A 14125-nucleotide genomic window follows, 5' to 3' on the forward strand; every position below is an offset into this window, starting at 1 on the left:
CCTACTTTGTTTCCATTTCTTTGAAGCATCTTCTTTTATCTTTAAGAATGAAAATAAATATCATCTAACAAATTTTATTGTTGCACTAAAAATCATTGTTTTCTAAAGAGTTATTTAATTCTGATTATTCCAGAAAGTTCTTTCCACCTAGATAATTGTCTCATGTATCTGCTGATTTTATCTCTACCTCTTAATTAGGAAGGAGCTCTACAGACACTAATTCTACCATATGTAACCTTGAAAAAGAATTGTTTCTGCTCTCCATTATAGAATTACAGAAGGACCTTTGCCAGTGTAGTATTTTGTTTTTATTTGTTTTTATTTACTTGTTTCTTTTTCTTTTGCCAGCTAAGACAAAAATTGGCATCAGTCTACTCATAACAAAATTCTTTATACAAGTGGAAATTCACATCTTTCTTTTGGAAAATAATTAAGGTTTTTAAGACAGTGGTCTTAAGACAGACTTTTTTTGTTGTTTGTTTTTGTGAAACTTGGAGACTTTACATACTAATTTCCAACCCATTTAGCCAGCACTCAAAGAGTCTAATGATCATTAACCACAGGTCTTTTCTTTATTAATTGAACATAAATTTCTATCAATAATTCCCCCAACACAGACATACACACACATACACACACACACACTCTCTCTCGCCTCCCCTCCCCCCTCTCCATTTTTCTACCAAGTACATATATTTGAATGGGTACATTTCCCATTTGAGTTCCTTTTTATTGCATTAAATTTCTAACTAAAAATTTGATACTAATGTCTGGGGGATATAGCTCATGGTAGAGCACTGACCTATAGTGCAAGGCTCTGGGTTCAGTCCCCAGCACATTAAAAAACAAAACAAAACAAAACAAACAAACAAACAAAACCCAAATAAGCTCTTATGTTTTGGATATGAGGTGTTTCCCAAAAACTCATGTGTGAGACAATGTAGCAATATTCGAAGGATTAGATAATAATAGCTGTAACCTTATGAGTAGTTTCATCCATTTGATGAATTAATAATTTAAGTTGATTACTGGGTGGTAACTGTAGGCAGGTGAGGCATGGCTGGAGAAGTAGCTCACTGGGGATGTGCCTTTGGCAATTATATTTTATACCTGACTCGTCAAGCTCTTCCTCTCTGCTGCCTGGCTCTCAGGAGCAGACTGTTTTTCTCTACCACACCCTTCCATCATGATGTTCTGCCTCACTCAGGTCCAGAGCAATGGTGTTGACTTACCATAGACTGAACCTCTGAAACTGCAACCAAATAGACTTACTCCTCTAAGTTGTTCTTGTCAGGTATCTAAGTCACAGTAATGAAATGCTGACTAACACACACACACACACACACACACACACACACCAAAAAGAAAAGAAAAGAAAAAACAAAACTCTTTGAAACTAAATTTTATGGGAACAAAACTTAACCAGTCTTTCATCAGTTAAATTATTAATGTTATTCTCCTAACATCCACTTAATAAATGCTTTAAATAGGCTTTCTGGCCTTTGTATCATTTATCATGTTATCTAAAACAGTAACTATTGCCAACCAATATCTATTGTAGCTTGTTTGTTTATAAAGTCACCCTGTGTAAGACGATGTCTCCCTTGTTATCTGCCCTTGTTCCCTTGATTTGAGGCATTAATATATGTTTTTCAGTCCCTTATGCTTACTTCTAAGACCAGATATTCTTTCACAGGAGGGGAAATCATGCAGCACAAATTCCTTGTTTTTTGACATCCTTTCCTGTTTCCAAATACAGATACAGATTTTTCTCATTTTAGGATGTTATTTATTTTACATTATTAATTTAAAATTTTTAATGTTTGAAAGATGTTTTAATGGTTGTTTATAAAGTTGGATCTTTATAGGATTAGATAATCAATCTAGTTAGTAAATATTTATTAATTATATATAGTATGAACATAGTATTTTATTTGAGGTTAGAACACAACTTGGGAGAATTATCTTTTGGTACATTTTAGTGGAAAAAATAACTTGGGTAAATATGCAAAACTAATAAAAATATTACTAAGGAATTTTGAGGAAAATTATAACAACATGAATTGCTGATGGGTTAAGTAGATGACTTCATAAGCGACCCTGTTACAGTTGAATCTTTGAAAGTAATCTAAATTAGATAATTATTTGGAAGCCATTTTTTCTGGAGGTGTTGATAGTGATTAAATCAGTATTGCTAAGAAAGTGAATTCTTTATAGTACAGGTTTGAGAATTGCTGTTAGAAGGGTGGATGAGGTTGATTATGTGTGGTCTTTTGAATGCTAAGATGAAATCCTGAAAATAATATGGTTTAAAATAGTTGTTCTAGGGATCTTAGAGCAGTAGCCACGGGCAAATAGAAGCCATTCTACTAAATCTAGGTATAGAATGCTGTATATATATGGAGGTTTAGCATGTTTGGAGTACCACTGATGAACTGGTGAGAGTGTCACAATAGAAAACTTGTAGGATGTGGTAACTGTTGGGTGAGTTGTACAAGATTAAAACAGTTTTGCTAATTCAAAGGAACATTGTTTATGAGACCACTTTTTCAACTTTATTAAGCTGTAGAATTGATATTATAAATAATGTTGTAAAAAAATAAAGTATGATAGTTTGATAAGTTCCAGATCTAGAAATTTTATACAATAATTAATTGCTTGGGCCTCAGACCAGATGTCTGGTGCTTTTGGCTGCCCTCATTTTACCCCATTTGTAATCTTGTGTTGCATACTCTGGTTTGGGGGTTTGGGTTTTTACTAATTTTTTTACTATTTCTAATTTCAGTTTCTGTTCAGCAAAGTATAAATTCTGTTCCCAGGGTCTTGTTTCTGTTTTATCCATCCCAGGTTAATTCTTTTTTTCTTAATTAGCTCATTTGACAGAAACTTATTGAGCAACTATTGTATTGTCAGGTCCTGTGCTAGACTTGGAGATTAAAGGAAATTAAAACTGTTGTATGATGATAGCTAATCAGTAAATCCAAGTACATTTTTACTAGTATTGTGTTATCTTGATTTTTTGGAGGCAGTTATTTCAAAGGAGCATGGGGGAAATGCTTTTCATTTGGAGAGGGCTGTTTTGTTTTTCTCAAACCCTATCAATAGGTGATTACTTTTTCTTGTAGTTTCAGAAATTGAGGAATACTGAACATTTCTTTTTATCGCCACCAGGGGACAGTATGTCACCACTACAATTTTTTTCTCTCATATCAGTATATAGCTATATCTATATAGCTATATACTGATATGAGAGAAATTTTTTAATATTAGTAGTATTTCTGTTGTAAGATCATTAACAAGCTTGGTTGGAAGTTTATAAAGTCTGCCACTTAAGATTTGTGTACACTGCACATTTATGAATAAGGTTACATATGTACAGATATAGCTGCAGTAATTTTATTTATTTAGTGTCTTTGAAATTTTGTAGCATTTAGAGAAAAAATTCACATGGGTTTACCAAAACAAGATCACAAACTGATATTAGTATTGAACAGTAAGCAATCTGAATTTCAGAACAATTTTGTAACTCATGGAAATTTTATTAGGTGTTAGGTATGGAATTTGCTTAAACAATGCAATGTTTACCCTTCCAGAAGGATTGTGTAATCTCCTGAAACATCTGAAGCCTAAATATATACACATACATTTTAACTTTATAGTTCTTTTAACAGAATGCATTGTGTTCTATAAGAGTGATGTCTATGGAAGATGATTATTTCTAAAAATTTCCTTTCAAGTGTCTATAAGGATTTGAAGAACAATGGTATCATAGTTCTTCCTACTATTGTTTTAGACAGAATTCTATAAAATCTACATAAATTGGATTTTAACAGCCTAATTACACTTCTTTAAGTACTTAACATTTGCATAAGACAGTGACAAGATTTAATATTTAAAATATACTTTAAAAAGTGTTTTAAAATATAAATGCTCCCTCTGGGAATAGTTTCTTCAAAACTTGTCTTTTGAGAAAATTAAAAGGGACAGTTACTAAGGAGCTGTGAAAACACAAGTATCATAGAATATCAACAACTGGTATATTTATTTGTAGACTGTGACTTATTGGTAATTTACTTCTGGAACTGCAGCTGTTAGTGGTCCAAACATCATGGAGGAAGCTGCAGAGGTGGTTAAAAAAAATAGCTGCCAGGAGTTATTGAGGTATTGCTGTCATTCCCAAACTCCTGTCAAATTAAAGGACCTCTACTTTCCTTGCTTTGCTTAAAGTTTGATAAAGGATTAGAAGTCCCCTGAGAATTGCTACAGTCAGACCACACTGCTTTGCTAAAGATAACAGATACAGTCAAATAAAGACATCAATTTACAATAAAGTCAAGATAAAAACATATGAAAGACCAAAGCACTATACAGGATTCCACTGACAAAACAGAATCACTATGACTACATTTAGAATTATCCTATTTGTTTAAGACATAACTATACTTAGAACTTTTCTTTTGTTCATCTTTCATCTAACCATGTATATTTCATCCTGATCTTGAACTTCATCTTGAAATTGTGTAGGAGATAGAGAAATAGCTAACTAAAAGTTTCTAGGTAAGACTCTTAGTAAACTCTAACCCTGAATAACTTAGTTTGAGGACCTAGAACATTAAAAATAGCATTTTATGTTTTTTTTTCTTTTTGGTACTTTTCCTAATATTCTTAAAATCCAACTTTTTAAGGTCTCAGTGAACTATTGGTAGATGCTGAATAAAATTAAGTACAAATCTTTAGTTACTTTTAGCTTGACTTCCACAATATTCTTCATAACATTTCATGTAATATAAGTCTAGGACTTATAGATTTTTAATATGATTCTTTTGGGGGCCTTTTACTGAAGATTAGAATTTTTAAGAAAATAAATATTTCTTTTTACAGATTTTGAACATATTTCTGAAGAGAAATGCTCTCTGGAAATTTGGAAAATGTTTTATATTTTTTATTTTATATGCTAAAACAAATTGAATTCCTGAGCCCAAACAACTTTAAAACTAAATTTAAAATGATTTGTTTTTCTCATGAGAAGCATAAAATAAATTCATTATGGAGATTTTTTTAAATATAGCAAAGCACAAAGAAAAAATTGTCATAAAATCCATCATCCAGAAATATTTCTTTTAGCATTTGATATTTTTTCTTTTGCATATTTTCAGAAAACTGACTACTTACAGAGAATGCTTTATTCCCTTTTAAGCTTGTGTCTGTTTTTGCTATAATATAGTTGTAACCAAGAAAAAGAGTTAATGCTGTATTTTCAGTTATAAGTTAAATTTTTATTATTGTATGAGAGGATGGAGTTTTGAATTTTTGAAATTAGAAAATATTGACATTATTAGGAAGTGAACAGGATGATTAAACAAGTAATGATAGTCATGACAATAATTTAAACTTAAGAAAAAATGCATACTTTAGTACATCTTATAGCATTAAATAGCCTCCTGTTGTTTTTTTTTAAATTTTATTCAACAAACACATTCTTTTGCTTTTTATGTGTGAATACATAAACAATGGTATGCAGTCTCTACAGTTTATGCTCTTCGTAGCTAATGAACTGAAATTGAGAGAAACCTGAACCCTGGAAATTAAAGTTGCTGAAGTATCAAAGTGAATTAACTCCTGGTAAATTAAATTTGGGTAGCTTTTATTTACTTTTTAACACATTTCTTGAAATGCTTATGATACTGATGTGCCACTATAAGAATGGTTATGATACAAATTCAGTATGTCTTCTGTGCCTTGACTCAGGCTTTTTGTTATTATTGTTGTTTTTAACCTGTCTTTGGGAGCACTAATACTCTCTGTCTCTGTCTGTCTCTTGTTAAACCTGTCCAGATAATTCTTAATTTCAAGTCTCATTTTTTAAAATTTAGAAATATTCCTTATTATAGACTCTATGTTCAAAATGTTAATTTTCCCTTTTCATCAATATTTCTTCTTCTGTTCTTTAGCATGTGAATTATAGTTATTTGAAATCCTTGCATATTGATTCCAGAATGAATATCATTTCTGGATCTGTTTAAATTGATTATTCATTTTCTCTTAACTATGGGTTCCTTTTCCCCCCTGTCTCTTTGCCTGCTGCTTTTTTGCTTGTTTAGTAGTGTTTTGTTCCATGCCACACTTTAGTAACAAAACATAAACGCTCTAGATTGTTTTAGCTTCCAGTAAGGAATATAAAAATTTGTTCCTGCAGGCAGTTGTATTACTTGGAGATCACCTTGATCTGTGGAAGTTGTTACTTTCTTGGGGCAAGTCCACTTCAGTTTTGCCTTTATTCCTAAGCCAAGGTCATGGCCTTTCAGAGATCTCAACTGGAAGCTGTAGATGTACACCAAGGTCTCTTCATTCTAGCTAAACTCAAATCTAATTTCTTCCTCCTCAGCCCAGTGCAGCTTTGAATTATCTGCTCAACTCTCCAGCCTCCCAGCCATTGTTCTCTGCAAGTCTTCATTTGAGTCTTTAACTGGACATGGAGTTAGGAGCTGAGCAAGGACTAAAGGAGGATTTTTAGCAAATTATTAGGACTTTTGTGCAACTGCTTCCTGTCAGGGACATTACTTGCACATTGCACAAATTCAGCCCATCATGCCAACTCAAAATTGTAATCTATCTTTTATGCTCAAAGGCATTTCCTATTCTCTCTCTGGTCTCTTTGTATTTTGGAAAAATGATCTCAATAAATCATTTGTTGTGAATGTTAGCTACTAGGCTTTTTTTTTTTTTCAAGGATTATAGACCAGGCTTTTGTTACTATGCAAGAACTCAATCAGTAATTTTTCAGATGTAATAGTTGTGTATGTTAATCAGCTTCTCTATCATAGTTGAAGTCAGTACACCCTATAAAAATAATATTCATTACCTGTTAATATTGAATATTTAGTAGGTGTGAGTGCTTCACCATGTGTCTCATCCAATTCATCAACACACACACACACAAAAAAATCTGTGAGATAGGTAATACTATTATCCTGATTTTAGATGAATATGTGGTGTTAGTCAGCTTTCTGCCCCTGTAACAAAGATCCAAGATAAACATCTTAGAGGAGGAAAGGTTGGTTTATCAAGGCTCCGTTTCAGTCCATGATGTCCTTGGGGACATATTATCTCATGTAATATGAGAAGCACTTGGTAGAGAAGGCTTGATCACCTTGTGGCAGCCAGTTAGCAGAGAGGAAAAGAAGTAGTGGCCAAGGTCCCACTGTCACCCCCAATGCCCTTCTCCCAGGCCCAGACTCCTTGAAGGTTCCACTACCTCCCAATAGCACCTCCCAGTAGCTAAGCCTTTATCACATGGGCCTTTGGAGGACATTTAAGATCCAAACCAAAATATATGGAGAGCTAATACAACAATAATTTTCTCAAAGTCCACTTAAAATTGTCAAAGTTGGTATATGAATGCCAGCATTTTATCTGTTGCATAATCTATTAAAGGACTATCCTATTTTATTCAAGGAACATACAAATGAGCAAGTGCACACAAATAACCTTTGTAATGCAAGTTTTATAATTCTAACACATAACCATTTCTACTATCAAGAAAAAATTACTTTTTTTAAAAAAATATATTTTAGATCTACAGAAAAACTAAGATGATATAGAGTTTCTGTGAACCCTGTACCTGGTCTCCCCTGTAATGCCAATGAACCAACATTGGTATATTATTATCAACAGTTCTTAATTTATTCAGATTTTCTTTGTTTCATCTACTATATTTTCTGTTTTAGTGTACCACCTTACTTTTAATTCTCCTTAGGCTGTTGGCCATGATAGTTTTTTCAGACTATCATGTTCTTTTTACTTGTGCATAACAGTGAAATTCCCTATGGTATATTTATGTGCACATAACATGATGTTTTGGGGGATCTTGAACAGTGTTTTAGCTTTTTATTTAAAATATATTATTAATCCCACATATGAATTGTATGTATTAATTGGATTCATTGTGATATTTCTGTACACAAGTGTAGCACGCATTGGTCAACTTGACCTTTTCTACTCCCCCCTCCTATACACACTTTCTATATCTAATAGTCCTTATTCTGCTTTCAGATTGGCTTTTTTCAGCTTCCACATTGACAGTTTTTAGGAGTACTTATTTGGGGTGTGAGGAGCACCCTCTGGAATCTATCTGATGTTTTTCTCTTAGTCTGGGGTAAGGTTGAGTGGAGCAAGACTATCAAGACTATCATATGTTTTATATGTTCTCATTTGTCATTCATGTATCCTCTACTCCCCACCATCCTCAAGGGATTCAAACAAGTTATATTTTGCATATCCATTTGCAACAATACATACTTTTCAAAAACAACTTTTGATGTATGATTCACATATAATATAATCCACCCTTTAAAAGCAGGAAATCTAATGGTTTTCAGTTTGTTTAGAGATGTACAACCATCACAAAAATCAGGATTGGAACATTTTCATCACCCAAGAAAGAAACTTCATAACTAATGGTAGTCACTCCCCATTTCTCTTCACTTCCCACGTAAGCTTTCCCTCTACCCTTAAGCCTGCTCAGTTATATATCTGAGTTTTGTCTCTATATATTCATCTATTCTGGGTTATTTTATAAATCACTCTTATCTAACTGTAATTATATAGTCTTTGACCAACATCTTCGTCTATTCCCTACTCTATAACCACCCAAGCCTCTGGTTAAAACTTTTCTACTGTGTATTTCTGTGAGATCATATAATATTTGTCTTTCAGTACCTGGTTTATTTCACTTAACATTATGTTCTCTAGGTTCATCCATGTTGTTGGAAATGACAGGATTTCATTCTTTCTAGTATTATATCGTGTAAATGTAAGGCATTTTCTTTTCCATTCATTCACTGAGGGACTCTTAGGCTGATTTTGTATTTTGGTGATTCTGAATATTGCTATAATGAACATAGAACAGTAGAGGTCTGTTCAAGGTAAAGATTTTATTTCCTTAGGATATATAGCTAGTAGTTGAACTATTGAAAGTCAGTTCTATTTTTAATATTTTGAGGAACCTCCATACTGTTTTTCATAATGGCTGTACTAATTTACCTTCCCACCAACAGTGTGAAAGGGTCCCCTGTACTTCACTTCTTTGCCCACATTTGTTTTTCTTTTGTCTTTTTGATAATAGCCCTTCTATCTGGAATGAGATGACATCTCAATGTGGTTTTGGTTTGCCTTTAATAGGTATATGAGCAAAATGCTTAACTTCACCAGTCATTAGAAAAAATGCTTTTTTAAGAGAAACATTTGACTTTGCATTTTTCTATGTTATCAAGAGAAGGAGTTTTAAAATGAGTTTAACAATTTATAAATTGTGCATCTTTGTGCATAATAGAATTTTCTGAGTATGTGTGTGTCTTACCATGTTGTCCAATCAGTTTTTAAATTCCCAGATTTTTAAGAAGAAAAAAATAATCGAATGAGTTCAGGCAAAATGGAAAAACAATCAGTGGAATGACATAGAGTCTTCTCACTGAATCTTTCAAACTAAAGTCTATAAAAATTTCAGAAATAAATTAATCTTTAAGAGAACATCTTAAGTTATTAACTAAAGTATGTGCTATAGAGCTATCTAAATGAGCAGATAAGATTTATTCTGGTATAGAAATATGATTTTGCTAATACCCAGATCTTAAACACTTAATTTCTTCATTTGTTACTGTGCTGCTTTCATAATGATAAGTATAAACTGGTTTCAAAAGAGCTATAGAAATAGACTTTTTTTTAATTAGAGTTTTGTAGTTACACATAGTAGTTGGTTTCTTTCCAACAAACTCATACATGCATGGAATTTGATTCCCCTTTTCCTCCCCCTTCCCTTCTCCTTACTCTACTAGACTTCCTTTTGCTCATATTTATTTATATTTGATTGGTTCTTTTTACTTGTGCATAACAGTGAAATTCCCTATGGTATATTTATGTGCACATAACATGATGTTTTAAAGAACTTTAAAAGAATTCTCTCCTTTCCTATTTCTCCTTTCTGCTTCTCAATTTTCTTTTTCTAAACTTCTGATTTCCCCTATATCTTTATAATGTCGTGTCCTTCCCTCCCCCTTTCCTTTATTTTTAAATCTAGTTTCCTCATATGAGAGAATACATTTAACCTTTAAGTTGATTTTGGCTTATTTCACTTAGCATAATATTCTTCATTTCCATTCATTTACTGGCAGGTGCCATAATTTCATTCATCTTTATGGCTGAGTAGAACTCCATTTTGTGTGTGTGTGTGTGTGTGTGTGTGTGTGTGTGTATGTATGTATCACAATTTCTTAATCTATTCATCTGTTCGTGGGGACCTGGTTTGAATCCATAATTTAGCTACTGTAAAATCTCTATAATGTGCCAATCTTAGATCTTTTAGGAAAATACCAAGGAATGAGATATCTGGGTCATATGGTTGTTCCATCCCTAGTGTTTTGAGGAATCTCCATACTGATTTCCAGAGTGGTTATACTCATCTGCAGTTCCACCAACAATGTACAAGTGTTCCTTTTCCTCCACAGCCTTGCTAGCATTTATTATTGTTTGCATTCTTGATCATTCCCAAAGAGGAAGGCTTAATTATTATTATCTGTGTTATCAATTTAATAAATGAGACAAGAGAGTAAATGTGAATTATAGACCCTCCAACACTGTACAGTTAATTGATCAAATATAACAAATACATGCCAATAGGTTGCATTTCATTCAGTTTTAGAATACTTTTTTGTATGTTTATGAATGATGTGACATGGATGATATCTACTTCAATATATGCATGTAATAGTTTAAGACCAAACATTCTTAACTTTACAATGATTTGTTTATATGTGATTTAGGACTTGTGATATTCTGGAAACCAGAAAAATATTTTAAATCCAATATTGAAATGTCACATAAAAACCAATTGCAAGAAACAAAATAACCCACTATTCAAGCCATTGTGGGTCTTCACAGTTCTACCCAGGGATGAATTGATGGATTTTTTTTTTTTACACTACTGGGGATTGAAGCTAGGGCCTTGCATGTGTTAGGCAAGGACTTTACCACTGAGCTATATCCCCAGTCAGCGACTGGGGAAATTGATGGGACAGAACAGCTCAAGCAGAGGTGACCTCTCACCATCATCCTCATAGATAAAGAACCCAGAGCCAGAGTTGGTGGAGGCATGGTGCTGGTGGTGAGGCTTCAAGAATACTTTTTCTCAGTACTATTGCCAGGCTTCAGGCTAAATATGCAAATAGGAGTAAACACAGTAAGAAACAGCAGTCAATGTCAACATATGAGTTAAACTGAAAGAGTGATGATATCTCTATCATAGTCAGAGCCTTCTTTGCTTTGGATTTCTCCTAATTTATGGAGTGCAACCATGTGTTAGGCATTGAGCTAAGTGTTCCATATTCAGAGATAAAATGAAAAATTCTTTACATTACAAAATCATCATCTGGTGGAATAAGTGGCCAACTAAAAAGACTTAAAATGCAGTATGCTAGAGGAATTTGCAGCTGTGGAAACAGTCACCTCACCCAAACTGGGCTGTAGGATAAGAGGCAGAAAAGATTTTAGGAGTCAAAGATACCTGAATTGAACCACAAAGAGTAATTAGGTTAGCCAAGCTAAGAGGGTTGCTAGAAAGCTTTTATGGCAAAAGAATCAGCTGGTGCAGAGGGATGCAAGCTCAGAAAAATCGTTTGTGTTGGCAATTTTAAATAGTCCTATGTGGCTTAGAGAATGGAATGATTTAAAGGGACTGGCAAGAAGTTGAAATGATAATAGATGTTTCATTAGCAGGTAGAGGAATTAGACTTTTTCCTGAGGCTAAAAGTTAGCCTTCAAGGGATTTTAGGTGGGAGAGTAATGTAATTTTAAAATTTAAAATCACTTAAAATACATTTTAAAATAAGTGTTTTGACTGCTTCATGAGAATTGGGATAGAAGACGGCCCATCTCCAGAGAGACTGTTATGAGACTGTTCCTGTAACTGAGGACAGAGTTGTTCTGCTGGCAGTGGTAGTTGGAGTATCATCCTCCTTAACACCATATCCTTATGTGCAAAGAGGCAAAAAGTGGTAGGAAGTAGATGCAGTAAATAGTAAGGATCTATCGGATGTTGGGATAGGTTATTAAGGATGACACCAGAGTTCATAGATGGACTACTATATCCATACATTTTTTTAAAAATACATAACAGTTCATAAGGTAGAGAACTTAAAGTTACTAGTTTTGTCTCCACTTTCCCTTTTCATTCACATTATAATCTTCATACATTCAGGAAGCCTAACTAGTTAGAATAAACAGATTTTCACAAGCAATATAATTTCAATGGTAAAACCACATAACCACATCTTAGCAACTTGTGAGATAATTTCTTGATTTTTCCTGATCCTTACTTCACAAACAACAGGTTTTCCCCACGCCAGTACTCACAGACAGTTCATAACCAAGTTGGAGAACACTCAGAAATAAGAGAAGGAAACACTTGCATCATTGAGGAAATATTCACACTTCAGTGGACAGCCAAAACTGGTCAGAAATTGGATTAGTGGAAAATAATCTTGTTTCTGTTAGCATTTGAAATTGTATCAGTATTTTTCTTGATATATTTAGCAGATATATATTGTCTGTAATGAAAAGCAATTGCAAAAGCACTTCCCCTTTATTTAGGGGACTGAGTTTATGCCAGTTAGCAAAGTTCAGGGTTGTAAAATTCCAAGTCCATACAGCAGCAGATCTTGCAAAGTGGCTCCTTATCACATTTAATGTATGTCATGTTTTTGTACTGAAATAATTATTGTTTTACTTATTTTCAGGATGAGCAGAAGCTACTGGAGAGTTTAAGGCAAGGTGCCATCATTATTGCTGCCTTAATTAAAGAAAGAAATTCTGCACTCATTGGCCAGCTACTGGTAGCATGAAGATGACAGGATATTAGGCATCCAAAAATATTTGCTTAATTTGTTTAAGTATCTGTATTGTGTTTTATCCCCTTCCCTTCTCCCCCTTATATGTGATAGAATATTTTCTATATCTTGTGATTTATAGTATGTGATGCTTTGATTATAAAAGTGGATAAGTGTTGCTCTCTGTGAAATTGTGCATGTCAAATATAAATTGCCTGAACCAGGAAAGAGTACATGGTAGAAAATAACAAAGGCTGAAAGGTCAAGTTGAAATAATTAACCTTCTAGGAATGAGAATTTAGAAAGCTTCAGTGATTATCTTAATTCTGTTTATTAATCATACTATATTGAAGCTGATAAATAAGTCTTTAGACTTCTCAATTTATTAATATTGTCTTTTCACCATTTGATATTTTTCTTTTTTGTGTTATATCGATATTTTCCACACCTTCAGAACAAAGGCCAGGGCGTGTGTGACAGGAAATAGAACTGTTTCAGTTTTTTTCACTATTTGCCTTCTGTTCCTCTATATCTCTAAAGGAGAGGCAATCTCCTCCTGCTTTTCTATTATTTTTAAATTTTGTATCCTCTTCGGTTTATGAAATGTAATTTTGATTTACATTATTTTAATGAATCTCTCATTTTTCTGAGAAATTACATTTAAATGTCTGGAAGGTTTCATAGAAGTTCAGTGTTTTTAGTCATTCCTGGTTGGCAGCCTTTTGTAAAGCACATCATAGAGTCAAATTATTCTTTCAATTCAGATACTGCCTCCTTGTTAAACCAAGTTCTTATTCTTTCTAATTTCCATTGACATATAGGTCTTGACTATTAATATATCTTCCTTTACACTGAACAATTATGTGCATATAATCATTAAAATACCTTTTATTTTATACATATATTTATTTTCTAAAAAATAGATCAGATTATACCAGTTCTTAGGTTGCATGTGGAAATTATACAACTTGCATGAAATATTTTCACCTAGACAGTAAGGTAAAATATCAACCTTGTGAAATTTCTTTTTTCCATGTATTCCTCAAGTATCAATATAGTAACTGAATTCATATTTTACATTTAAATAATCATGAGTAGATAATAATGGGCATGGAATAATTATTGTAATTCATTCTACTAAATGAAAAGGATTGTTTGAATGTAGGTTGGATCTATATGCCTGGTCTCACCACTTTTACTTTCTCTAGGGATGTTAGGAGACACAAATCAGTTAACTCACACTGTTG

The 14125-nt window shown here is 33.0% G+C and overlaps 1 protein-coding gene across 3 annotated transcripts in view; it reads left to right on the forward strand.

Annotated features, from left to right (window-relative positions):
• CRPPA (CDP-L-ribitol pyrophosphorylase A) overlaps positions 1 to 13789 on the forward strand; it is a 313443-nt gene extending 299654 nt beyond the window's left edge. For all 3 annotated transcript variants that reach the window (XM_081285338.1, XM_081285336.1, XM_081285337.1), the window contains one exon: positions 12789 to 13789. In XM_081285338.1, the coding sequence (XP_081141464.1) occupies positions 12789 to 12893 (105 nt within the window). In that variant the 3' untranslated portion in view covers positions 12894 to 13789. The remainder of the gene's footprint in view (positions 1 to 12788) is intronic.
• Positions 13790 to 14125: the final 336 nt, after the last annotated feature.

Source organism: Spermophilus citellus (genome assembly GCF_964194105.1).
Source record: "Spermophilus citellus genome assembly, chromosome: 3".
Lineage (NCBI taxonomy): Eukaryota > Metazoa > Chordata > Mammalia > Rodentia > Sciuridae > Spermophilus > Spermophilus citellus.